The sequence below is a fragment of the Heteronotia binoei genome, chromosome 21 (genome assembly GCF_032191835.1).
Source record: "Heteronotia binoei isolate CCM8104 ecotype False Entrance Well chromosome 21, APGP_CSIRO_Hbin_v1, whole genome shotgun sequence".
In the NCBI taxonomy this organism is placed as follows: domain Eukaryota; kingdom Metazoa; phylum Chordata; class Lepidosauria; order Squamata; family Gekkonidae; genus Heteronotia; species Heteronotia binoei.
Genome location: NC_083243.1, coordinates 143,916,787 through 143,942,643, shown reverse-complemented (window position 1 = coordinate 143,942,643; position 25,857 = coordinate 143,916,787). Strand labels below are relative to the sequence as shown.

Sequence of the window (25,857 nt, the reverse complement as noted above, 5' to 3'; positions counted from 1 at the left end):
GAAATCTTATGATGGAGTCTAGAACTTCTTATAGAGCATTTATGAAGGCCTATGAGAAGGCAGTGAAGTCCGCTAAGAAGGAATTCTATACGACCTCCATTGTGTCAGCGAAGTTGCGCCCGGCCCAATTATTTAGAACGACTCGAACATTGACTACATTGCCAACAGGCAATCCAAAAGTTAGAGAATTGGATATAGGCTGTGAGGCTTTTGCGACCTATTTTGCAGATAAGGTTTTGACTCTCCGCCAGAGTCTTCCTGCCACAGTTGATACAGTACAGGACCTGGAAGCCCGTTGCCCATCTATGGGTCCCATATTGGACCACTTCAGCTGTCTTACCCGGGAAGATGTGGACAGGATCTTGGCTGCAGTGAAGCTGACCACTTGCCCATTGGATCCATGTCCATCCGGCTTATTAAGGCAGGTGACGGGGTATCCAAGACTGTTTAGCTGATATTATTAACTTTTCCTTGGAAACAGGGACTTTTCCAGCTAAACTTAAAGAGGCAGTGGTATGTCCGCTTTTGAAAAAGCCATCTTTGGATCCGATGGTCCTGGCCAGTTACCGCCCAGTCTCGAACTTACCATTTCTGGGTAAGGTAACTGAGAAAGTGGTGGCAGAGCAGTTTTGAGGTTTCCTGGAGGATACTTCTACCCTCGATCCCTTCCAGTCTGGCTTCCGCCCTGGCCATTGGACGGAGACTGCTCTGGTCACCCTCACAGATGACCTTAGAAGGCATCTGGATCAAGACAGGTCAGTGCTGCTATTGTTATTAGAACTCTCAGCAGCATTTGACACGGTCGATTATGATCTTATGACCCACCGCCTTGCTGACGTTGGAGGTCAAGGGGTGGCCTTACAGTGGCTTTCCTCCTTTCTCCATGGTCGGGGACAAAGGGTGGCGATTGGTGAGCAGACCTCCCGGCGGCATCCACTCGAATGTGGTGTGCCGCAGGGAGCTATTCTCTCACCAATGATGTTTAACATCTACATGCGCCCCCTTGCCCAAATTGCCCGAGGTTTAGGGCTGGGTTGTCACCAATATGCAGATGACACCCAGCTCTATCTGCTGATGGACAGCCATTCAGATGCCGCCCCAGACCATATAACCAGGGTGCTAGAAGCTGTGGCAGGTTGGTTGCAGTTAAGCCGGCTGAAGCTAAATCCAACCAAGACAGAGGTCCTGTACCTGGGTCGGGAGGTGGGGGGGGACCAGGATCAGGTATCTGACGACCCACCCTAAATGGCACCCTTTTTGTGCCAGTTCAGAAGGTGAGGAGTCTGGGGGTGACACTGGATGCCTCCCTTTCTATGGAGGCCCAAATCACAACAGTTGCGCGATCTGCTTTTCACCATCTGCGGCAGGCCAAAAAGCTGATGTCCTATCTGACATCCCAAGACCTAGCTACAGTGATCCATGCAATGGTCACTTCCAGGTTAGAATACTTAACTCGCTCTACGCAGGCTTGCCCTTGAGGCTGATCCAGACACTTCAACTGGTGCAAAACGTGGCAGCGTGGCTCTTAACTGGATTGCCTGTACGGGCAAGCAGCTGACCGATGCTGTATGTGCTGCACTGGTTACCACTTGAGTACCGGTTCCATTTCAGGGTTTTAGTATTGACATTCAAAGCCTTACGTGGCCTGGGACCGATATACCTGCTGGACTACTTCTCCCCATATGAGCCCTGAAGGTCGTTGCGATTGGCCAACCAACACCTTTTGGTCATCCCTGGTCCTAAGGACGTCTGACTTGCCTCAACTAGGGCCAGGGCCTTTTTGGCCTTGGCCCCAACCTGGTGGAATCAGCTCCCAGTGGAGGTGTGGGCCCTGTCGGATTTGTTACACTTTCACAGGGCCTGCAAGATGGAGCTGTTCCGCCAGGTGTTTAGCTGAGGCAGACAGGTGTCCTCTATTCTATTGCCTATACCATCAGCTGCCCCCCAGCAGTGATCTATCATCTGAATCTATATATTCGGGCCACGAAATGATTACACCTAAAGTTGCACTATGTGCCTCCTGCCTCTGCTATTTAGTGTTAATGTTGTTGTAATGCTGTTGTTTTAAATTGTATTTATTGCTTTTATTGCTTTTATTGTATGTGATTGGTTTTTTATCTGAATGTGATCCGCCCTGAGCCCGTCTGGGAAAGGGCGAAATACAAGTGAACCAAATAAATAAACAAACTTAGAGGAATGACGATAACATAGAAAGGAATTTATGTCATTCTGAGTTTCTCTTCAGAAAGTATATATGGTATTTGAGGGAAGTGAGAAGAAGAGGTAGAAGGAAGATGATGTTAGGACCCCAAATCAATGTGGTACTAGAGTATATTGATATTATTTATTTAGTCCACAAAGTTCTGTATGCTTTCCTTAGGAACTTTCATGTTTTACTAGTGATTTCTTAACTTTTAAAATGATTTAAAAGGTTAGAACTTCACTTCTATATTAATGCTATGTTGCTACAAAGAGGTACTGAAAACATGGCCTTGAGATGTGTGAAGCTGATATATTTTTATAATCTACAACACAGCATACTAACAGCTATTTAGAAAAGAGCAATTTGCTTGTTTCTTATTTTGAAAAGATACAAAATACAGAATACGTATTAAACACATTACACAGAAAACTGATTAGTTCATCTAGTTATTTTATTAACATCACAATAAATTCAAGCAGGATTTCTGGCTTCTATCCCCTTTAAAACAGGGGATGTCAGTAATTCTGAGGCTCTGGGCAAAACTCAAGGATGGGCTCCCAGAATCTCTGGGGGTGCAGGGGGTGGTCTGGCATGGTCCCCGCACCATCACCCCTAGCTCACTGCCACTGCTGGCACTGCCTAAAAGGCAGTGAGCCAGCACAAGCTGAGTGATGGGGGGACAGGGCTTCTTCCACTGTCCTACTACTACCTGCCTGCCACTGAAAGCCCCTTGCCATTCTCACTCACTGCTTGCTCCGCACGAAGAGGGGCCTAGAAAAGGTGGCCTAAACAAAGCTCGTCTCCCCCACCCCAGTTGGCTAGCCGCGGTCAACGGGCATCCTTACTTGCGGTCAAAAAATAACAACAAAGAAAAGGCATGCACCTGCCTCACAAAGTGTGCAAAGATTAAAGCTTGCGTGTTGGAACATCAGAACCATGCTTGACACAGTAGACAGTGGTCGCCCTGAACGATGCTCTGCTCTAGTTGCCCACGAACTTCTCAGGTTGAATATTGACATAGCAGCTCTCAGTGAGGTCCGTTTCCCTGAGGAAGGTAGTCTTCAAGAACATGGTGCTGGCTATACCCTCTACTGGTTGGGTAAGTCAAAGGCTGAGAGCCGCCTTTCTGGCGTTGGCTTCATGGTCAGGAACTCCATTGCCTCCAAACTCGAAAACCTGCCAACAGGTCACTCAGATTGCATCATGTCCATGCGCCTCCCACTTCAAAACAAGCAGCATGCAACACTCTTCAGTGTGTATGCTCCAACCCTTCAAGCAGATCCTGCAGAAAAGAACAAGTTCTATGCTGATCTACGCAACCTCGTACGGAAGACCCCTACAGAGGACAAGGTGATCATCCTTGGCGACTTCAATGCCAGAGTAAGTAAAGACTCGGAAGCCTGGAAAGGAGTACTTGGCAAACACGGCATTGGCAACTGCAATGATAACGGGCGCCTCCTGATAGAATTCTGCACGGAGCACCAGCTCACCATCACCAACACTATCTTTCAGCAGAAGAACAGCCTGAAGACAACCTGGATGCACCCATGGTCCAAGAACTGGCACCTTATCGACTACATTCTGGTGCGCCAGAGAGACCTTCGAGATGTCTTACACACCTGAGTAATGCCCAGTGCGGAATGTCATACGGATCATCGTCTTGTACGCTGCAATCTCCGTCTTCACTTTAAACCCACACCCAGGAGAGGAGGTATCCCTTGGAGGAAGCTTCAGGTTGGCAGCCTTCAGTCAGCCGAAGTTAAAGCTGCCTTCCAGGCAAAACTCCAGTCAAGAATTGAGGACCCCAGTTGCCCCAAAGACCCTTCTCCAGAAGCACTCTGGGAACACCTAAAAACTACCATCCTGTTGACCTCTGAAGAAGGGTTCTCCACAAGGAAGAACAAGGACTGGTTTAACGAGAACAATCAAGAGATCCAAGAATTACTAGCAAAAAAGAGATCTGCCTACCAAGCACATCTTGCTCAGCCTTCCTGTCCCGGGAAAAAAGCAATCTTTTGCGCTGCAAGCTTCGAGACATTCAGAACGAGTGGTGGACCAAGCTTGCAGAGAGAACCCAGCTGTGTGCAGACACTGGTGATTTAAGAGGGTTCTACGAAGCCCTGAAGGCAGTATATGGTCCATCATATCAGGCTCAGAGTCCCTTGCGTAGTGCAGACGGCCAAGTGCTCCTCACAGACAAGGCATCCATACTGAACCGGTGGTCGGAGAATTTTCAGGTTCTCTTCAGTGTCAACCGCGTAGTTCAAGATTCAGCAATCCACCTCACTCCACTTCAACCAGCGAAAACAGAGTTGGATGAGATCCCCACCCTAGAAGAGACTGTTAAAGCCATCAAGCAACTGAAAAGTGGCAAGGCAGCGGGAGTTGATGGAATCCCACCAGAGATCTGGAAGCATGTACTACATAGCACAGTACTACATAGCACACTTCACAAAGTACTTGTCACCTGCTGGGAACAAGGCAAACTACCACAGGACTTTCGCGATGCAATCATCATCACTCTACACAAGAACAAAGGGGAAAAGTCAGACTGCTCCAACTACCGGGGGATAACCCTGCTCTCCATCGCAGGCAAAATCCTTGCCAGAATACTCCTGAACAGACTGGTGCCCACCATTGCAGAACTCCTCCCAGAGAGCCAGTGCGGCTTCAGAGCTAACAGGAGCACCACCGACATGGTATTTGTTCTCAGGCAGCTCCAAGAGAAATGCAGGGAACAGAACAAGGGTCTATATGTGACTTTTGTCGACCTTACCAAAGCTTTCGATACCGTTAGCAGGAAAGGCCTGTGGCAAATCTTGGAACGTTTAGGATATCCCCCAAGGTTCCTCAGCATGATCATCCAGCTACATGAAGACCAGCGAGGCCAAGTCAGACACTGCAACGACCTCTCAGAGCCCTTCCCAATAGGCACAGGTGTAAAGCAAGGCTGCGTTCTCGCGCCAACTCTCTTTACGATCTTCTTTAGCATGATGCTTCAAAGAGCCACAGTAGATCTAGATGATGATGATGGTGTCTACATCCGCTATCGCACCGATGGCAGCCTGTTCAACCTGAGGCGACTAAAGGCTCACTCCAAGACAATGGAAAAACTTATCCGAGAGCTACTGTTTGCTGATGATGCTGAACTCGTCTCCCACTCGGTATCAGCTCTGCACCATATGACGTCCTGCTTTGCAGAGGCTGCCAAACTATTCGGCCTAGAAGTTAGTCTGAAGAAGACAGAAGTTCTCCACCAGCCTGCACCCCAGGAAGATTATCACCCTCCCTGCATCACTGTGGGTGAATCAGTTCTGAAGACAGTCCAGCAGTTCAGCTATCTGGGGTGCATCATCTCATCAGATGCCAAGATCGACAAGGAGATTGACAACAGGCTGGCAAAGGCAAACCGTGCATTTGGCCGACTGCACAAAAGAGTGTGGAGCAACAAGCATCTGAAAAAAGGCACAAAGATCAATGTTTACAAAGCGGTTGTGATGACAACCCTCATCTATGGCTCCGAATTGTGGGTTTTATACCGTCATCACCTGCGACTCCTTGAGCGCTTTCATCAGCGCTGCCTTCGCACCATCCTCAACATCCACTGGAGTGACTTTGTGACCAACACTGAAGTCCTCAAGAGGGCGGAGGTTACAAGCATCGAGGCACTGCTGTTGAAGACACAGCTGCGCTGGGCAGGGCATATTTCTAGGATGGAAAACCACCGCCTTCCCAAGATTGCTCTGTATGGCGAACTTTCCACCGGCCATCGAAATAGAGGGGCACCAAAGAAGAGGTACAAGGACTCCTTGAAGAAATCCCTTGGCACCTGTCGCATCAACCATCACCAGTGGTCTGACCTAGCCTCAGATCGCAAAGCATGGAGGCACACCATCCACCAGGCTGTCTCTTCCTTTGAGAACGCACGCATAGCTGGTCTTGAGGACAAAAGGAGATTGAGGAAGAATCGCACTGCTACAGCACCAACCCCAAATCAGACTTTTCCCTGCAGCCACTGTGGCCGGATCTGCCTGTCCCGCATTGGTCTTGTCAGCCACCAGCGAGCCTATAGCAGACGTGGACTACTGCACCCTTCTTAAATCTTCGTTTGCGAAGTCAAGCCGAGAGAGAGAAAGAAGCTGATGGCAACCAGGAGCTCCCAAACAAGACAGCTTGGCGGTTCCCTCCTCAACACAAGATCTAGTGCAGTTGCCTTTGTTGCCCCATGGCTAACATTGCTTCCTGCTTTAGAGTATTTCAGTGCTGTCAGTTTTACAATTTTAATTATATCCCATACATATACTAATCATTCTTCCCCCCCACCCAGGGGTGTTACAAGACCTTTAGTGATACGCAAAAATAATTCTTGCCTCAGTCATTTTAATTATTAAAATATGAAGTTCCAGATTACATCTCACTGAAGGCTGCAAGTAATTCCTTCTAACCTAGGAACTAGAAATGTATCCTGTACTTTCAGTTGGTAGATATAAGAACATATGAACATAACAAGAGCCCTGTTGGATCAGGTCAATGGTCCATCTATTCCAGCATCCTGTCTCACACAATGGCCAACCTCTGGAGGACCAATAACAGGGCATAGAAGCCAAGACCTTTCCCTGATGTTGCCTCTTGGCTCTGGGATTCAGAGGCTGAATGCCTCTAAATCTGCAGGTTCCCCTCAGTCACCATGGCTAGTAGCCACTAATAGACCTATCCTCCAGTTCAGTTCAGTTACCTTTATTGGCATTAAAGGAGCGATAAGGGAGAAAAAAAATAGATGTACACACATATGCATACAAATAGATAAAACATGCCAACATGAGTCAAGACAAAAGAACATTCTAAAACGGTCTAAAATCTGTACAAAAATAAGTCAAAAGTCAATCTAATACTAATTTAAATTACAATACATTACTGCGTATAAGAAGAGCAGCTTGCAAAAACTTTGCCACAGTGTCAGTTCCCATCTCTGTTGTTTAATAGATACAGCAGTTTATATGAATCCAGAAGCTCTAAAATACTATCAAGAATTAACGATAAAATGTTGCACTGCATTCTAATAACACATGAGACACCGTTTCAATGGACCCACTTGCACGGCATAATTTGTTAGCAAAAGGTGTACTGTTAAATCTCCCAGTTAAAATCACTGAAGAGAGGGCATTGAACCTAGCAAGAGAAAAGATTCTGCGTAATGCTGGAGTCTAAAGTTGGTAAATGTAGCTAGCAGGAAGGCCCATAGTAGGGTTGCCAATCCCCAGGTGGGGGCAGGGGATCCCCGGGTTTGGAGGCTCTCCCCCTGCTTCAGGGTCGTCAGAAAGCGGGGAGAGGGGAGGGAAATGTCTGCTGGGACATTCTTATTCCCTATGAAGATTTATTCCCATAGAAAATAATGGAGAATTGATCCGCGGGTATCTGGGGCTCTGGGGGGGCCCCTGTTTTTTGAGGTAGAGGCACCAAATTTTCAGTACATTATCTAGTGCCTCTCCCCAAAATATCCTCCAAGTTTCAAAACGATTGGACCAGGGGGTCCAATTCTATGAGTCCCAAAAGAAGGTGCCCCTATCCTTCATTATTTCCTATCGAAGGAAGGCATTGAAAACGTGTGCCGTCCCTTTTCATGTGATGGCCAGAACTCCTTTTGGAGTTCAATTATGCTTGTTACAGCCTTGATCTTGGCTCCACCCCTAATGTCTCCTGGCTCCATCCCCAAAGTCCCCAGATATTTCTTAAATTGGACTTGGCAACCCTAGCCCACAGTGGGCAAGATCCCATGAATAAGAGGGGAGTATGCCTTATTAGCTGTATTGTACAGTTCGGATAGCTCTGCCTCAGTCTGTCCCTTATTGTTTTCATTGCCTCTAATTCTGAAAGGAAGAGAAGAGATTCAAAGGAAATATTCAGTGTTCTTAGTTTGTTTTCAATATTGACCAGCCATGGGGAAATATTAGATTCTGTCAAGAATTGGGCACAGTAGCTAGAGGGCTCAGATCTATAGTGCAATCAAAGCCAAAATTTAAAGGTCATAGACCACACCCATGTGGTCATAAAATTTTGGCCACATTCCAGGCATAAGGCCAGATACGGTGCACAAGATGGAACACCCAAAATCTTCTGTAGAAAGCCTGAGTGTACTTGCTTGACTACTTTATTTATTGAATCAATTCAGATAGGGGCTCCATGGAGTAATTGAGGGCCAATTTTCAAATTAAAAACTTTTAGCACAGCTGGAACATATTGGTTTCCTCTTTCAGAGAAATAGCAGAAGTGCATTAATATTTGCTTTAGCATTATTAATTGTTACTTTTTGTTGTTGGGTCCACGATGTAGTAACCTGGGCCGCGGTCAGACGTCCAAAAAACCCCGCTACGGGCATGAGTTGAGCCCGCAAGCATGTCGGATTTTACCCGGACGTTCACACGCCCACATCTGTGAAGCGTGCTTAGCCCGTGCCCGTCCCACGCTGATGCGCCTTGCTCGCGGATTAATTTGCTACTGCTTTTAATCCGGAACAAGACGCTTCCTGAGCGCTCTGGAGCATCTGAACGGGCAATCGTTGGTGAGTCGCAACAGCGCTTCCTGCTTCCTGCTTCCCGCCACAAACAAAATGCATATCACTGCGCCATCGAAGGAAGGAAGGGGGCCTTCCGAAACGGCCTTTTTTTTTTAATATTTAGTTTATTGTGTAATAGCGATATATCGATATATCGAAATATCAGTAATGGCCACAGACACAATAAATTAAAAGATTTATTGCTCGACAAATTGTTACTTCCTTCCCGCTCTCGGAGTTCCTTTCGCCTCTTGTAAATAACCGACGGCGAGGCTCAAGAGGCCGAAAGGCCGCGGCGGGCGGGCGGGGAGGGGCAGCGTTTTGGAAGCAGGGCGCCGGTGGGCACCAAAGGCCGAGCCCGAGCATGGCAAGATGAGCCAGACGGGCAACGAAACTTTCCCCTAAGCCGCCCAACAAGTCGAAAAGGGGCGCGGGGAGGGGGGGGCGGGCGGAGAGAGTTGCTATTTCTCCATTTCTTTTTCAAGGGTGCCGGCGTGTACCGCGTTACCCGAGGCAAAAGCCCCGCTTCCAGAACAAAGATCCAAGTGGGCCGCCGTGTTGGTCTGAAGCAGTAGAACAAAGCAGGAGTCGCGTTGCACCCTTAAGACCAACAAAGGTTTGTTCAGAACGTAAGCTTTCGTGTCCTCGAAGCACACTTCGTCATACGAGGAGCATACGAAAGCTTACATTCGGAATAAAACTATGTTGGTGCCGCTTGACTCCTACTTTGTTCTTCTTCCCGACCAAAGTTGCAGGCATCCCTCCCGTCTGCAGCCCAGCCACCGGAGGGTGCTCTTGGGAACGGTGGCCCTTTGAAGGCACGACGCCTCGCTTCGAAGCGGGCCCGAAAGCGCTCCTACTGCCCCTTTCCAAGTGGGACTGCCCGGGACCTTTTCGTAGCAGGACCTTGGGAATGCGTCGCGTCTGCCTGTCACCTCCAAGAGTAGACCCTTCCCTAGAAGCAAGCCTGCTCCGTGGCTGGGCTGCTCAGGTTCCACTGTGGACCTCAAGTCCTCTGCCGTGGAAGCTCACTGGGTACCACTGGGTCGGTGCCGCTCTCCCGGGATTGCCTCGGGGCAGGGCTGAAATGGAGGCGAGGAGAACGATGTAAAACCAGGGGGGTGTTGGGGGGGCTTCATTGGACCGCCTCTGAAGCAAAAACGCCAGAAGGTACCTGCCCTTCCTCTCTGCTGCCGCGGAAGCCAAGGAGAGTTTACTCCCAGATAGACTATTTGGGATCAAGAACCGAAATCATCTACCTGGAAGGGGCGGGGATGTGAGGACAGCTCTAGCCGCGCTCTGCAGTGCTTCCCCAGTGGGGCCCTGTGCATCCCGGCGACGAGCTCTCCTTCCAACTGCCCGTTGTCCGTGGGCTGAATGGATGACTGGGGAGTTGCGGTTTTCCGTGAGGCCGCCGGGCAGCGCGCTCTGCAGCCACCTCTTCCTCCTCCTTTTCCTCGTCCAGATCAAGCCCCAGCCTCAAAGGGCTCTCTGATTAATACTTTGGGGGCACCAAAAGCTCGGGGGCATAATTAGAAAAAATGTTCTCAGAAAGAATCGCTCGACCACATCTGACGTCCCGCCCTCGGTTCGAAGCAGACCACATGAAAGGGCCTGCCGATATATCGATATATCGATAGAGCAGCCGGGAAAAAAAAAAAAAGGTTTAAATAGTTGGAAACCCCGCTATTGCAAACGCGGACCCACTGCAGCACGCATCAGTGCGCCTGCGCAAATAGAGAACCCGCCCAGCACTGCGCCTGCGCTTATCCGGATTGCCGCCATCTGAAAGAAGTTCCGGGAGAGCTGTGTGATCGAGCAGGGGACGGGATCAATACGGCATGGCATCGGAACTCCATGCTGTCTGATCGGGAAACAGGATGCGGCGGATTATCTGAGATACGAAATAACGGCGCTTTAAAGATGGGTTGCTGATGGATTTAATGTAAGTGTGACCGCAGCCCTGGAAATGCAAACCTAAGAATTTAAAGTGTTTGACTTATCCTCCAAGAATCTAATCCCCTTTTAAAGCCGTTTGTTTCAGTGGCCATCATTACATCCTCTGACAGCAAATTCTACATTTCAATAACTCTGTGTAGACAAGTATTTCCCTTTGACCGTCCTGAATGTAGTGCTCATCAGCTTTATTTAATGCCTTCGAGTTCTACATTTTGGGAGGAAGAAAAATGTATCTTTGTCAACTCTCTGTACCCTATGCATAATTTTATAGACCTCTATCATGTTCCTCTTTAGTTGTCACTTTTCTAAACTGAAAAGTGATAGTCCCAGACTCTTCAGCCTTTCCTCATAGGGAAGGTTGCTTAACCCCCTAACTCTCTTGGTTGCCCTCTTCTGTACTTTTCCCAGCTTTGTGATGTCCTTTTTGAGATACAGTGACCAGAGCTGTATACAGTAATCCAGATGAGGCTGAACCATGGATCTATACAGTGGCATTATAATATTGGCCATTTTATTTTCAATCCCTTTTCTAATAATCTCTATCATGGAGTTTGCCCTTTTCACTATTCCAGTGCACTGTGTTGACACTTTCATTGAGTTATCAACTATCACCCCAAGATTTTTTTTGCTCTCAGTCTCAGCAAGTGCAGACCTCATTACCTACTTGAAATTGGGCTTTTTTTGTCCCAGTGTCCTTTATACTTAACAATGCTGAATTTCATTTGCCATATTGTTGCTCACTCACCCAATTTGTGGAGATCTTGTTGGAATTCAGCCTTGGTGTTCACAAACCTGAACAATTTTGTGTTGTCTGCAAATTTAGCCACTACACTATTTAACTGTAATTCCAAATCATTAATGAATAAATAGTATATTGGCCACAATACCAATTATTGTGGGACTGCACAGCTTACTTCCCTCCATTGAAAGAACTGTCCATTTATTCTGACTCTTTGCTTCCTGTCATTTAACTAATTTTTAATCCATAAGAGAACCATCTTCTTATCCCATGACTACTAAATTTACTCAGGAGGCTTTCATGAGGTGCTTTGGCTTTTTTTAAAATTTATTTTTAATAAAAAGTACATATCGTAACATCAAAATGCCATTCAGATTAAAATCAGTCTCATCAAAAAACCATCTAACTAAAATGAGATAATCCAATAATTTATACAGTATTCCAACCCATTTTAAATTTCTGTTCTACACCATTATACTGATCAAAGGGGATAACTCTCTTGTCCATGAGATATCGTATAACATTTTTTAAAAATTATTTTTTTATTAATTTTAAAAGAGAAATTTAAAAAAAACTCAAGGATACATATACAAGCACAAGTACACCCCTCCCCCCCCAAGGGAAAAATAATATGAGATATTGTATAACTGGTTGCCAAGTTTCCTCATAATCAAAATATCTCCACAACTAGGGAGAGTTTGAGAAAAAAAGAGATTCATAGTCTTTCCTGTAATACATTGCTCCCATAATTTTACTTGCCAGTTGTAAAGTGTGGGACCCAAGGGGGACTTCCATTTTTGTTTTTTTTTTGCAATAGCCAATCTATTCACAGCCACTAATTTTAAATACAAAAAAATTCTGTTGTTTTGAAAGCTGTAAGTCTGCCCAAAAATCTTAGCAGGAGAAATGCCGGAGAATATGGAAGAGAAAAATCCCCAAGTCCACAAATCGTCTTGAGAACTTCATTCCAAAAAGTTCAAATAATATTACATTCCCACTAATTATGAAAATTAGTCCCTACTTGATTACATTGCTTCCAATATTTTAGGTTAAAAGTTTTATTCATCAAATGAATTTTGTTAGGTGATAAGCAATTTATAAAATTTGAAAGCAATTTATAAAATTGAGGTTGAATATTATATATCTTAGATTTATTTGAGGGGGAATTCCAAATTTGTATCCAGTTAGATTCAGTAAGATTTATTCCCAGAACCAAATTGCATTTTGTTTGATATGATAAAGTTCCTGTACGTGTAGACATAACAGGCATCCTATAAATATAAGAGATTAATTTTTTTTTTATTTTTTCTTTACTACTACTAATTTCAAAAGGTGTAAGTGATCTGTCAAAAAACCCCAGACATCTTATGGCTATTAATCAGGCCTGATTTGAAGATGGCCTGATTTGAAGATATTTATACCAAGAAATCTTACCACCCAATTTTTGTTCAGCAATCTGCTTTTTGATAACTTCCCCAATTTTTATCCCAGAAAAAGGGGATAAGTAACAAGCCATCCATGTAAAGCCTGATAGAAACCACTTTTCCTAGTGGAAACCACTTTTGATGCTTAAATGTGGACATTGGTGAGATATTGGGGGCCAATACCTTCCTCCAAAAAAACCACATTTTGAGCGTGTTATATATAAAACAAATGTTGGAGAATAATTGGGGTCTATATTTCAGCTTACAGCAGCTCATTTCGTGAACTGACATAGCAGCAGAGTATTAGTCTTGAGGAGATCTAGTCCTCTTCTAGTTTAGGATTAAGCATTTTCACTAATTGGGCTAAAGTAGAAGCTATATGATACCACTTAAGATCTGGGATATTTAACCTTCCAGACTTAATAGACATACTTAACATCTTATGACACTCCCTAGCTTTCTGATTTGCCCATATAAACTAGAATTTTTTGCCACAATTTTAGAGTTTTTTCCTGGTAAAGCCACTGGAGTAGATAAAAGAAAGGATTTAACAACTGAAATTCTTTCAGACTAAGATAATGTTTGTTTATGCCATTTTGACAACTGAAACATAATTGACTTTTGAAGCTCATCAAAATTTATTTGAATGATGTCTTTAAATTGTAAAGGAATATTAATCCCTAAATACCTCTATTTGGTTTTAACCAATTGGAAGTTAAAAGTAGCTTTTATTTTAGTTTTTAGATAAATTGATTAGATGTATTCTGATTTGGTCTGACTGATATTCAACCACAGAGTTGCCAGAAAACTCAGAAAATAGCTGGGGACTTTGGGGGGGGTAGACCCAGGAGACTTTCCTATTCTCTAAAATAAATAAACAAAAATACAGCAGTGCAGTTCCCCTGAATACAATCTTTATTTCCTCATCCCCCCAGCAGCTGCACTTCCACTAAATGAAAGTGAACACACACACATACACTCTCACAAAGCAGCCAAAATAAACATGGTTAGCATGCACACACTTTTGTGACCTTACTGGGGCAATTTACTCACGTAACCACCTGTTGTATTTTAGCCAACTTCTTCAGACTAGTAGGAAAACAAAAGCAGAGCAGCCTAGGGGGTGGAGTTTTCCTCCAAACAAATAGAGGGACTTTGCTTGCTTCTTTTCCTTTCTCACATGCTTCATACATTCACTGAGAAGTCCCACATGATTCTGGCTACTCACCCTGCCTATTCAGCTTTTAAAAAGCCTGCACAGATTTAAAGGCACATGGTGGCTGTTGGGGCAGGGCTTCTCTCTGCCAGCCAGCTGGCTGGTGGCAGGGAGGAGCCTGCAAAACTGCAATATCCCCTGCTGGCACCTGGGGGCTGACAAGCCTATTCAAACAAGAAATTTCCCCCCAAATTTGAAAGGTTTTTTGTATGACTTCAAGTGTGGTGGAGGGCTTATCCACATATAATGACAATTTATGCTGAATTGTACCAATCAGAATCCCCCAAAGGTGAGGTATCTTGTCAAAATTCTTTTGAAAGTCCATGTATATAATGTCTACTGGATCACCATTGTCTACATGTTTGTTCACTTCTTCTAAGAACTCTAAAAGGTTGGTGAAGCAGGACTATCCTTTGCAGAGGCAGGACTTCCCTCAGCAGGCTAGTAGATCAACTATCTCACATTTGGGTATTTGCCATCAGGACCTGGAAACTTAATGATATTAATTTCCCTGGTAGATCTAGAATTTAATCTCTCTTCAACTTAATTTGACTCAGTTCTTCAGGCTCCCTTCCTGAAAACAGTGGCTGTGGCTTGGGTACATGCCCCACACTTTCCACAGTAAACACAGAAGCAATCCCTTTATTCCTTAGTCATCCAAAGGCCTAATTGCTTCTCCGGCTGGTTTCCTATTACAGATATATTTAAAGAATTTAAATTTATATTTATTGCTTGTCTTGATGCTTTTAGCAATCCACTAAAAGCATCAAGAAGTTGAAGTCTCCCTGTATAATGTTATCTGCTTTACCTGTCACATCCCTTATTTTCTCTTGGAATGGTTACTGTTCAAAGAGGGGAAGACACTTTATACATGCTAAGAATATATTCACGTGCTTGTAGTGAACAGACATCAGGGACTATCTTAGGCTCAGATTTGTTCATATTTCCCCTCTTTTTCTGCAGTCAGAGGTGATGGAGTTTGCATAAGCATTAATGTTTCTTTATATGCTAATCCCAGATTTTGGGAGAGGTGAGTGCAGCTAGACAGCAATTATTCATTGGTGAGCAAAAGCCGTTCTGCACAGGCTTAGAGTCATACATTCTTTCACATAAATTGTGGTATCTGACTTGCAAATAATGAAAAAAAGGATGTCAAATTGAACATTATTCCTCTCCCCCAATTTCCTCCCCATTCCATGACAAAGGAAAATTCCCACTGGAAAAGAAGGGGGGGGGGCTAAAATCATATACCTCACTCTAATTTTCAACCCAGTGCTCTTATTCATTCCCTGTAACAACAAAGGGAAGAGGAAGCAAACAAGAAAAAATAAGATTGTAGAACCAGCCAGATGAGAATGAGCTGAGGTAAAAAGGGATTAAACTGACTCAAGAGTTAGTCCCAGAGTCTTCTTATAGCTTCCTCTTTGCCATCTCTAGAAAGACAATCAGATGGAATAAACTGCTTGCATATTTTCCTGTACATCCCCATAAATAAAATAGCAGAGATTTTTAAAGAAAAGTTGAGAACCTGGAGAGAGGGGCTTTGTGTATTTCTAAAGAAGCACATGTCCCCACATGTCCCTTGATAGCTTTTGGATTCTATTGAAGAGTCCTTGAAGTACTTAATATTGTGCAACTCTATGAAAATATGCATGTGGAACAATATTTATAACAAATAAAAAACATATAAGAAATGAAAGTATTTCTTACCGAAAGGAAGTGTTCTTTTCCTTTTGCTTTGGTAAAATTATCTGAGGTGCAGTTTGACCAGCTGCAAAAGCAAAAGTGCTAAAGATGGACTGGGGATAGCGAAACTTCAGTAGCTGTTTCTTAAACATCTCTACAACTTCAGGGCTCACTTCTTCATCAAAGGCTACTTTAATCAGCTATGTATGAAAAGATGCAATATGTTAAGAAAAAAACATAAGATAAAGAACTAGGCATTGAGTGGAAATACACTTTCAAATTAGGTTAATAGGATATAGGATATTGTACATATTAAACTAGAATTGATTTACCACCAAATTTTACCACCAATTGAATGGGGTACAGTGAGCAGAGCTACTTATAGCTGGTAGGCAGTAGTTTAGATGGTGATCATTGTCTAATGAAGTATGCATATATACAAAAGCTTACATTCTGAATAAAACTCTGTTGGTCATAAAGGTACTACTGGACTCCTACTTTGTTCTGAAATTTCTAAGAGGAAGATTATACAAACTCTAAAAAATGCATAACACAATCTAAACCATAGTTCTGGCAATTTATGTTTGATGGTTAGGTTAGATTCAAGAATAGCAAAGGGAAACTGGAAAAGTAACAGTTAATATCTTAAGACCTAATCAATTTAATTTTTGATATTTCATTATTTTATGTTTTAAATTCATTTATACCTCAGCTTTCTCCCCAACGGAGGCCCAAAGCAGGCATAGATAATTCTCCTCTACTCAATTTTATCCTCACAACAACCCTATAAAGTAGATTAGATTGAGAGAGGGCAGTTGGTTCAAGGTCATCTAGCAAGTTCCCATGGCATGAGTGAGGATTTCAACCTGGGTCTCCCAGATAACTTTTAATCACTATTTTAGACTAGCTTCACAGTTATAGCTCTCGTGCAAGGGATCAGAGAAGCATATTTTACTGTTTATTCCTTTCTTGACGAGAAATTAAAACAAGGCTTTAATTGGGAATCAAGGGAATGAGTAACATAGTAATAAAAGTAATAAAAGTAAAAATCAAGCCAACTTGAGCCAAGAGAAATGGCAAGGTATAACATTTTAATAAATAAAGAGCAGCTCTTAAAATGGATTTGGAGGAAGACAGGTGCTATGCAGAGGGAAGTTTTATCCAAAAGAACTATGCTCTGGTAAAAGGGGATTTTTTTTTTCACTGTATGGTTGCCAGCTCTGAATCAGGAGAATCCTGGAGATTGGGAAAATGGATTTTAGGTAGGGCAAAGTTTATTTTGTGTGTGGGGGGAGCCTGTAGCAGGAAAACGCCCGCTTGGTGGTTCTTACTGAGAGGTGCAATGACAAAAGGAGGTCTGAGACGAAAAATCAGGGAAAAACAGCTTTATTAACACACGTGTGGGATCAGACTTCCTAGGCATCTGCCTCAAAGGTGGAAGTCTGAACGACCGTTACAGATTTCTGCTCTTTTTTATAGGGTTTCTTCACTTCAACTGTAAGCTCAAAACACTCATGTTCTCAAGGAGCCTACGTCATATTTTCACCACAATCCGAGTTGTTTTTCAACCTTCTGGGTCCTTTTTAGGGTCTTTCCTAGGGCCTCTGTAAACCCTGGTTCCTCTTTCTCTAGAAACATTTCAGGTTTCGTCCTATGTTTTTCAGCTTGTGGTTTTAACAAGGTCAATGACCTGTCGCAGTTCCCTTTTTTTTCCTCTAAGCTAACACTCCTTTGTTTCAAGCTGCTATAGAAGATTATTTTTTGCAAGCACTCTTATATATATTCTTAACATTGCTAAAGCCATATATATTGCTTAGATATTGGTATTGCTTTTGGATCGATGCTACATTTCCCCTCTTTCAAACGGAGTTTGATTTTTCATTAGCCTTTTCGGGGTCCGCCTGCTTTGCCACATATTGCTGGCGGATGGTTTTCATCATTTCATACACGGGTTCTCCATCCGAGGGTGAAAGCAACTTCTGACAATGCTTCAGTATCCCTGGTAGGCAGCGGATACATCCATAGATGAGCAGGGCGGCTATCATAAATGTGAGGGCTATAACAAATCCATGTCGTAGCCAAGAGAAGTCTGGGAGCCAGCTGGTCAGCCATTGGAATAGGTCTGACCCAGAATCAAATGCTTTATCTGCTCCCTGGGCCTGCTTGACCAGGCCCCTAAGGGTCTTTACTCCTGAAAGGATCTGACCGGATTTATTGACATAAAAACAACAGACTTCTCCTAGGTACGCACAGGCACCACCCTGCTCTGAAAGCATTTGGTCTAGGACCCTGCGATTCTGGAGAACCACATTAGCAATACTGTCAACCTCTTTTTGCAGAGTAAATAGGGAGGAGGCTGTTTTCTCGAGCCCCTCTTGCAGTATGCGAGAAAGATTTCTAGTATAGATTTGCAAATCAGAGACTCCCCAACCAGGTATGAGGGCACGCAGAAAGTCAAGTAGGCCTGAGCTCTTCTCGTAGGAACTTCGTTTTGTCCTTAAATTAAAGCCTGTCCGGGCTGTGGGGTACCCTAGGTTCAAGGCCTCATGTGCCATTACATCATTTCGGAGGTGCCCTGCCACCGTTAGGTAGCCCACAGAGCACATCCCTCTCCAATGAATGGGTAGGTACTTGTAACCTGTTTTCCCACATATCCAATACACCCCTGGGAGATCAATGTAGATACCGTCTACCAGGGCATAAGAGGCGTTACACATGTTCCTAAACAAAATCAATGTGCTGGAATACGTGCTAGTATTGCAGACTTGTAAATAGGCCAGACCTGTAAGCCAAACAGACTCGTGGGATTTTGTCCAGAGCCCCTCTTCGGTTCCCCAGAGCCCCTCTTTGGTTTCTTCCCACAATGTGCCTCGGGTACCTATCTGCAAGGCATAGTCACCAGTTCGTAAATATGATACTGAACCGGCCATGCTACCCCGTGTCTGCCAGCCGACTTTGTTCGGGTCTAAGAAAAGGACATATCGGCAATTTTCATCTCTCAAGTATCCTACGCTCGGGCCATTTCCACTACCCATGACACACCAGGGGTATTGCTTCTGATGTTTCGCTGCAATGGGGTGTAAGTCAAACATAATGCCATCTCGGCCTTTTACTCGAAAACTGTTGTGGGGGTTCCAAGATGTATTTCTACCGTCTGGGGTCTGGAAAACTTTTAGGCCAAAAGTCTGGAAGCCTATATAAGGGGAGTTGGATGAATTCATTATCCAATCAGGACCATGCAAAGGCCCCCAAGCCAGGGCTCCGCCCGCCTCCCGAGTGTGGGCACAGAGCCAGCATTTTGAGAGGTTAGCCACTTTTGACACATACTCTAGTGGAGCCCGATAGGGATGGTCTGGAGTTTTCTCAAAAGGAAAAGGGGCTAAGACCTTTCGGATGTCTGGGGAAAGGAGTTCCTGGAGCGGGCTATAGGTTGAAGCGGGATTATGGAACGCTCGGGGGTTAAAGGACTGCTTTCTACGGCTTCCACAGGTTCGTGGGAAACGCACATCACCCGTGTCGAACGAAATCTGGGTGTCCAGTGGGACCTTCCAAGCATGGCACCTCACGACACGGGGGGGTTTCGGAGCCGAGGGCCGCATCCCTACATCCCTTGGCCACAGCCCCGGCCAGTTCGGTGGGACCCCCATCCCCCATCCCATCAGCATTTCCATCCAGAGCAATGCAATAGCGATGCGGGTGACACGCAGCATCTCTCCTGGGGTTCGTAACCGCTCTAAACCTCTGTTTCAGTTTCTTATTCTCCTTATAGCTTATATAGCACAGCGTAATACAAATAGCAGCAAGAAAAACAAGCGTAAAAACTGTTCCCCCTCAGCAGGGGCAAGAGGTAGCCGTGGGTTTTAAAAAACTCTGGGAGCATTTACGCTGGGGGTGGATGATCTCTAAGGAACCTGTCTAGATGATCTCTAAGGAACCTATCTATCAACCTTGCCTGGCACAGTCGTTTCAGATAAGGATAAAATACGAGGAACAGGATTACCAGGACTGCTATGGCAAGCAAAACAGCTAATACTACACTCGCCTCAGGGGTAGCCTCTAGCTCAAACATGTATATACACAGATCTTCGCCGCACTTCGGCCGACGCTCCGTGATGGCTCTTCTCCGGCGCGTAGAGCAGTCAGCTCCTGTGTGACTGCAGCGGAGGGTCGTCTCAGGTGCCTGTGGAACCCTGCTCTCTACGGTAAGCAAGGATTCCAGAGGGAGTTGCCTGTGGAACCCCACTACTTCCGGTGAGTGAGGTCCAGAGGACTGTCCCTGCAAGTAGCAGAAGCATTCTGAAAATGGAATGAGGGACCCCAGAGTGGAATTACATTCCCAGAAAGCTGCTGCTACTCCTGGGGGCTGTAATTCCATTCTGGGGGCTGTCCTTCCAGTCCTAGAGCACTGTTTCTATTGATAGAAAAGTGGAGGAATAGTGGGATTGCTAGAAACAGTCCCAGAATAATCTATTTGGGCTCGGAGACCTTAATGGAAAATCCATTTCACATTTTCTTTGCAACTTTGGCTGTGAGTTTCAATGTTAGAGTACTCACCAGCATGAGTTTCAGCTGTTTATATAGGAATGCGGCAAGTAAAACTGATGTCTGCTCCACTGAAACACATTGCAGCACAGACGAAGTTGCAAGGAAAATGTGGAATGGATTTTCCATTAAGGTTTCTGGGCCCTATCTAGACACAGAGACCTTAATGGAAAATCCATTCCACATTTTCTTTGCAGCTTTGCTTCCTACTGCAGGGAAGGCAGAAAAGGAAGGGAACTGAAAGAGCAGGGAACTTTGTCAGCCTCCGAGCTTCAAATGGTGAGGACAGGAGCGGGGGAGAAAAGCACCCCGCAGGCCTGATTAAAGCCTTGGGTGGGCCAGTTCTGGCCCTCAAGTTGGACATTTGACACCTCTGATCTAGCATATGTTGCCATCCTCCTAGACAGTGCAGAAGCTATTTCTCTTCTTTCTATCAAGGACAGTCTTAGGAACTCTATGGAGTGCTTCTAGGAAAAATGTGTCTTATTTTCCAATTATATTAACTCTTCGTTTAACTCTCTTTCCTGACTTCAGCCACAATCCAGTACACACTTAAACCCTGTTAAAATCCATGGAATTTAGATGAGCCTAGCTCTGTGTTGAACTATGACCTTTATCTATAGGCTTTCTGCTTGCTCTGTCTCTGCAGATCCTCTCCAACTAGAGAGGAGCTGGGAGGGATTTATTCAGAAATCATTGATATTTGTAATGCTTGTATTGATTTTGCATGAGGAAATAAATCTGTATTCCTTGAAAAAAATTGCCTGCAGAGTTTCAAGTATAATTCTATTTTACCTGAAAGGAAGCTGAGGTGATCTGCAGCCCTTCCTGCATACTCTGCTGAAGCTGATTCTGGATGGTAATTTTCTTCTCCTTAGTTATTGAGGCAATGGGGAAGCTCCGAATAACTGTCTGTTCTCCCACTATGAATATTGAGCAATGTATCACGAGACAGGAAATGGAATTTCTTTATCCTTTATATGCTTTATACATAGTTCATGTGTGACAACTCATACCCAAATACAATGTGGTGGAACAAAAACACAGTCATTATAGAAATTATTAAGTCAATTAAAATACTGAACTCATTGTAGGATACACGTTTTAAAGAGCACCAAACTCACCCTACTAACTTCTTATTCACTGTTTGATGTTTCCATTAGAAACATATCTAAAAATTGCTGAATTTACTTTTTTTGCCAAACATTACAGTATACTGTAAATTTTTAGCTCATGATTCCCAATTTTCAGATACAAATCCTAGTTCCATGAATCTTTACTAGGAAGTGCAAGTCTGAACGTGATTGCAAACTTAGCTTAATTCAGCAATTTGAGCAACTTGGCAACCTTCATGAGCAAGATGAACAGTAAAAAAGATTTTAAGTATTATACATCTATTAACCAAAAATTTGAAAAGCATTTCCCATGCAAATAGTTCTTAAAAGATATGTAACTAATTTATGTTTCTGTAGAGATTCTACCTCTCCTGCAAGGATTTAACATTTTGTTTTTTTAATCCCCCCCCCCCCCGGCTTTCAAAGAATTATATTGTTAACATTTTCAATGTTGTGAGTATGCCATATTTTATACAGGAATATTTGATACCTTGCCCACATGGTGTATACTAGGGGTGGCCAACAGTAGCTCTCCAGATGTTTTTTGCCTACAACTCCCATCAGCCACAGCCAGCATGACCAATGGCTGGGGCTGATGGGAGCTGTAGGCAAAAAACATCTGGAGAGCTACCACTGGCCACCCCTGGTGTATACATTGCTATTCTGATTGTGTTGTGGAATATAAATGCTTTTCTGAGCTTTTAAACTGATATAGTTAGAAACTACATACTCATGTCTGTTTGACAATATTTTAATGGCTATGGGCTATATTAATTTTTAAAAACATTGTTCAGCGTCTCTGTTTTCACTTTCTAAAAAATTCATCTAATCCCATTATTTAAAAAATGGAAAAGAAAAGCAATGCTACCCAGCCTACTATCCCACTGTTTTTAATCTTTACTTTTTGTTCTCTCTACAGTATCCAGGTGCTCTTCTGTTACTACAGTACCAGCTGGATTCAGGTGGGTAGCCATATTGGTCTGAAGTAGCAGAACAAATTTTGAGCCAAGTGGCACCTTTAAGACCAACGAAGATTTACTCAAGGTATAAACTTTCATTTGCAAGCATACATACTCACGCTTGCACACGAAAGCTTATACCTTGAGTAAAACTTTGTTGGTCTTAAAGGTGCCACTGGACTCAACTTTGTTTTATTACAGTACCAGTTCTAATCCATAGTTTTAAAAAAAATACAAGACCAGCAGATTTTTAGGAGTTCTGCACAAAAGGGAAAAATATGGCAAAGTAATTCTGTTTTAAATGAATGGAAAGGTATTCTTTATAGGACACTAATAATTCAGGTTTCTTGAAGCTAAACAAAGTCACTAAGACCACACTTTTGTCCAAATCTGTAATGTTGTCTTATCTACTTCATTGCCATAACTATTCTTTAAGGCCAGTGTAATGTCAACTTTATTATTTGCTAAAAGACATACAGGTTGCTGTGCTTCACTTATTTTCTGGCACAGAAACTATAGGATCAAATCATTGTGCAAATAAAAAACAAACCTGTTATTTTGAAGGTAAAATATCTGTGTACTGAAGAAAGAATAAAATATTTGATGCATCACTTTCATTACCATGCCTATTTCTACAGCATGAAGAAATAATTGAAATGCATCCATTATTATATAGAAACCCACAAAGCTACAGCTACAGTTATAATTTTCCAGACATGAATAAAGCAATATTAAATCAAGCAGTGATGGTTAATTTTATATATATGACCAAGATAAATGATTTTGTGTTTCTTAACATTAATATTTCCCAAGACATTTTGAGTTACTCTACTTTTATTAATCTCTGCTCTTTTTTTCCAGAAATGATGTACTACCTAGGTTTAAATTCTTTACCTTTCTGTCACAATCAATTGTTCTCTACTAGTTCACTTATTACTCTTTAATTGGTAATGTACCCCTTGCTCCTAGCAAACTATTTAAACTTTGCCATATATATGTCACAGAAATAGTTCAGCATATGAAAGTAATTTGAAACCTATACCTGCTACAAATTCCACCCAAGAATACTGACGGCTGGCATTCTTAGGTTTTAAACATTAATTTCCTTATCATATAATTAGGAACCCTTCATTTTGTGCATGCACGAACATTAATCCCTCTCATCTTTCTTTAGGACTACTTCATAAATTTGTTTTAAATACAATTGATTTTGGTCATCCCTGAATGGCTGATCACATCAGCAAATGGAATATCTGAGACAGAGTGAAGGATAATCACCATGACAGCCTTCCATTAACTTAGTTTCACATTTCACAATCTTTGAGATCATGAATGTTGTTGCTGACCAATAATTACGATCTCATGAATCATGTATCAGAGTTGTTTAGAGCCTTTTTCACACATCATAAAGGTAAAGTTAGTCCCCTGTGCAAGCACCAGTCGTTTTCGACTCTGGGGTGATGTTGCTTTCACAATGTTTTCACAGCAGACTTTTTACAGGGTGGTTTGCCATTGCCTTCCCCAGTCATCTACACTTCCCCCCCCCATTAAGCTGGGTACTCATTTTACCGACCTCGGAAGGATGGAAGGCTGAGTCAACCTGAGCCAGCTACCTGAAACCAGCTTCCACTTGGATCAATCACAGGTCGTGAGCAGAGTTCAGACTGCAGTACTGCAGCTTTACCACTCTGTGCCATGGGGCTATTTCACACATCATACAGAGACTGAATATAAGGAGGGGGAAGAGAAAAGTGGCACCATAGTGGCAAGCTGCACCCCTGATGTGTGTGCATTCATTTCAAGGTATAAAAAAATGTCACATGGCCATACAAATATGGGTATGTAAGACCTCTTCTCCCAATTATCAGAAAAGCTGCTTTTTATTCTCTATTAAACAGAGAGGTAGGTGGTTACACACATATATTTATATGCATAGGAACTTTACACATTTCAAATGAGCATGCATATATGGAGGTATACTTCATCTCTATGGAATGTTATATGAAAAAGGCTTTCTGGTACATTCTCTAGGATAAGTAGTAGGCTTGCCAGCTCTGGACTGGAAAATCCCTGGAGATTTTAGGGATAGACCCTGGGAAGGGCATGATATGGGGAGGGGAGGGATCTTAGCAGGGAATAATGCTGCAGAGCCCACTGTCCAAAGCAGCCATTTTCACCAGGAGAACTGATCTTTCTTGACTGGAGATCAATTGTAAGAGAAGCAGACTTCCAGGTGCCAACAGGAGATTGACAACCCTAGATAGTACTTTTTGAGAACCTAAAACATAAACATATGAATGGGTCACAAAGAACTGACTATAACCTTCCATTAATCTTACCATATTATGAAAGTAATGAGAACAGTGTAAGATTTAACTAACTTTAGATCTGCCAAAAGTTATACTGACCAAAAAGCTGAAATAGTATCAAGATCTTGGAATGTATTTTTATCTAAATGAACTGCCAACCTGATCTTAGCATTAAATGCATTCTGGAGCAGAAATTCTGATGTTCATAACAGAGACCATACCTAGTTGATCATGAGGTGTGCCTTTAAAAATAACTCTGTATGTAGTAAGAAATAAAGCTCCTTCTGCAGGGAGAATGTGAGGGCCTCCAAGCAATCCTCCAGTTGCTTCTTCTCTGCCATCAGGATCCAGGAGCACACGGAGACCTTCACACACAAATTCTTCCCCAGGTAGCAAAGCTGGCCATAAAATCTTGGGCTGAGACCAAATACAAGATTTTTTAAAATGTTGCATGTTACAGGTGTCAAACTTACAGCATTTTAACAGGATTTACTACAATGTACGTTTGTGGAAGAAAAATTCTATTACAAATCAGCTTATTTTGTTATCAGACTGTTTTTGAAAAAAGGACTCAGCAGTAAGTTGACATTCTCATCTCTTTCTGTAGGTATAGTATCCCAACAGTGGGTTTAGTCCTTCCACTGGAATTTTAGAAGCAAGATTTTTTATTTTAAAAACTAGCTTACTTGCATAGGAGTGATTCCTGCATAGGTATCACAAAAAACTCAACAAAGACTTACGAGTGTGTATATGTTACATATGATTTTATTAGCATTTTAAAAGGACTTGTTTTCCAAATGAAGCCACTGAAGCTAGGGGTTCTTTTCTGTTTGTTTGTTTGGGGGAAGAACAGTATTGGGGGCATGGATCTCAACCCTTTCCCCCCCTTTTCCTTCTGTCTTTCCACTAAGAAAGACACCCCTGGGCTGCTTTAATTCCTGCTAGGTTAAAAAAAATACAGGTGCCTCCCTATAAGTTTCCTTAGCAGAGATAAGAGCAATACTGGGGTGCTGTTCTTCATCAAGAAAATGGCAGGGAAAGAAGGGGTTATAAATTCCACTCCCCCCACCCCACCGCTATACATTTCTCCAGGGCTTTTTTTTTTTTAGAAAAAGCCAAGCAGGAACTTATTTGCATATTAGGCCACACTCC

At 43.3% G+C, this 25,857-nt stretch overlaps 1 protein-coding gene across 1 annotated transcript in view; it reads right to left on the bottom strand.

The window, feature by feature from the left end:
- SBF2 (SET binding factor 2) overlaps positions 1 to 25,857 on the bottom strand; it is a 540,115-nt gene that overhangs the window by 74,453 nt on the left and 439,805 nt on the right. The window contains exons 22-24 of the mRNA XM_060263154.1: positions 24,927 to 25,122; positions 21,118 to 21,245; positions 15,805 to 15,980 (exon numbers count right to left, since the gene is read on the bottom strand). Of these exons, the coding sequence (XP_060119137.1) occupies positions 15,805 to 15,980; positions 21,118 to 21,245; positions 24,927 to 25,122 (500 nt within the window). The remainder of the gene's footprint in view (positions 1 to 15,804; positions 15,981 to 21,117; positions 21,246 to 24,926; positions 25,123 to 25,857) is intronic.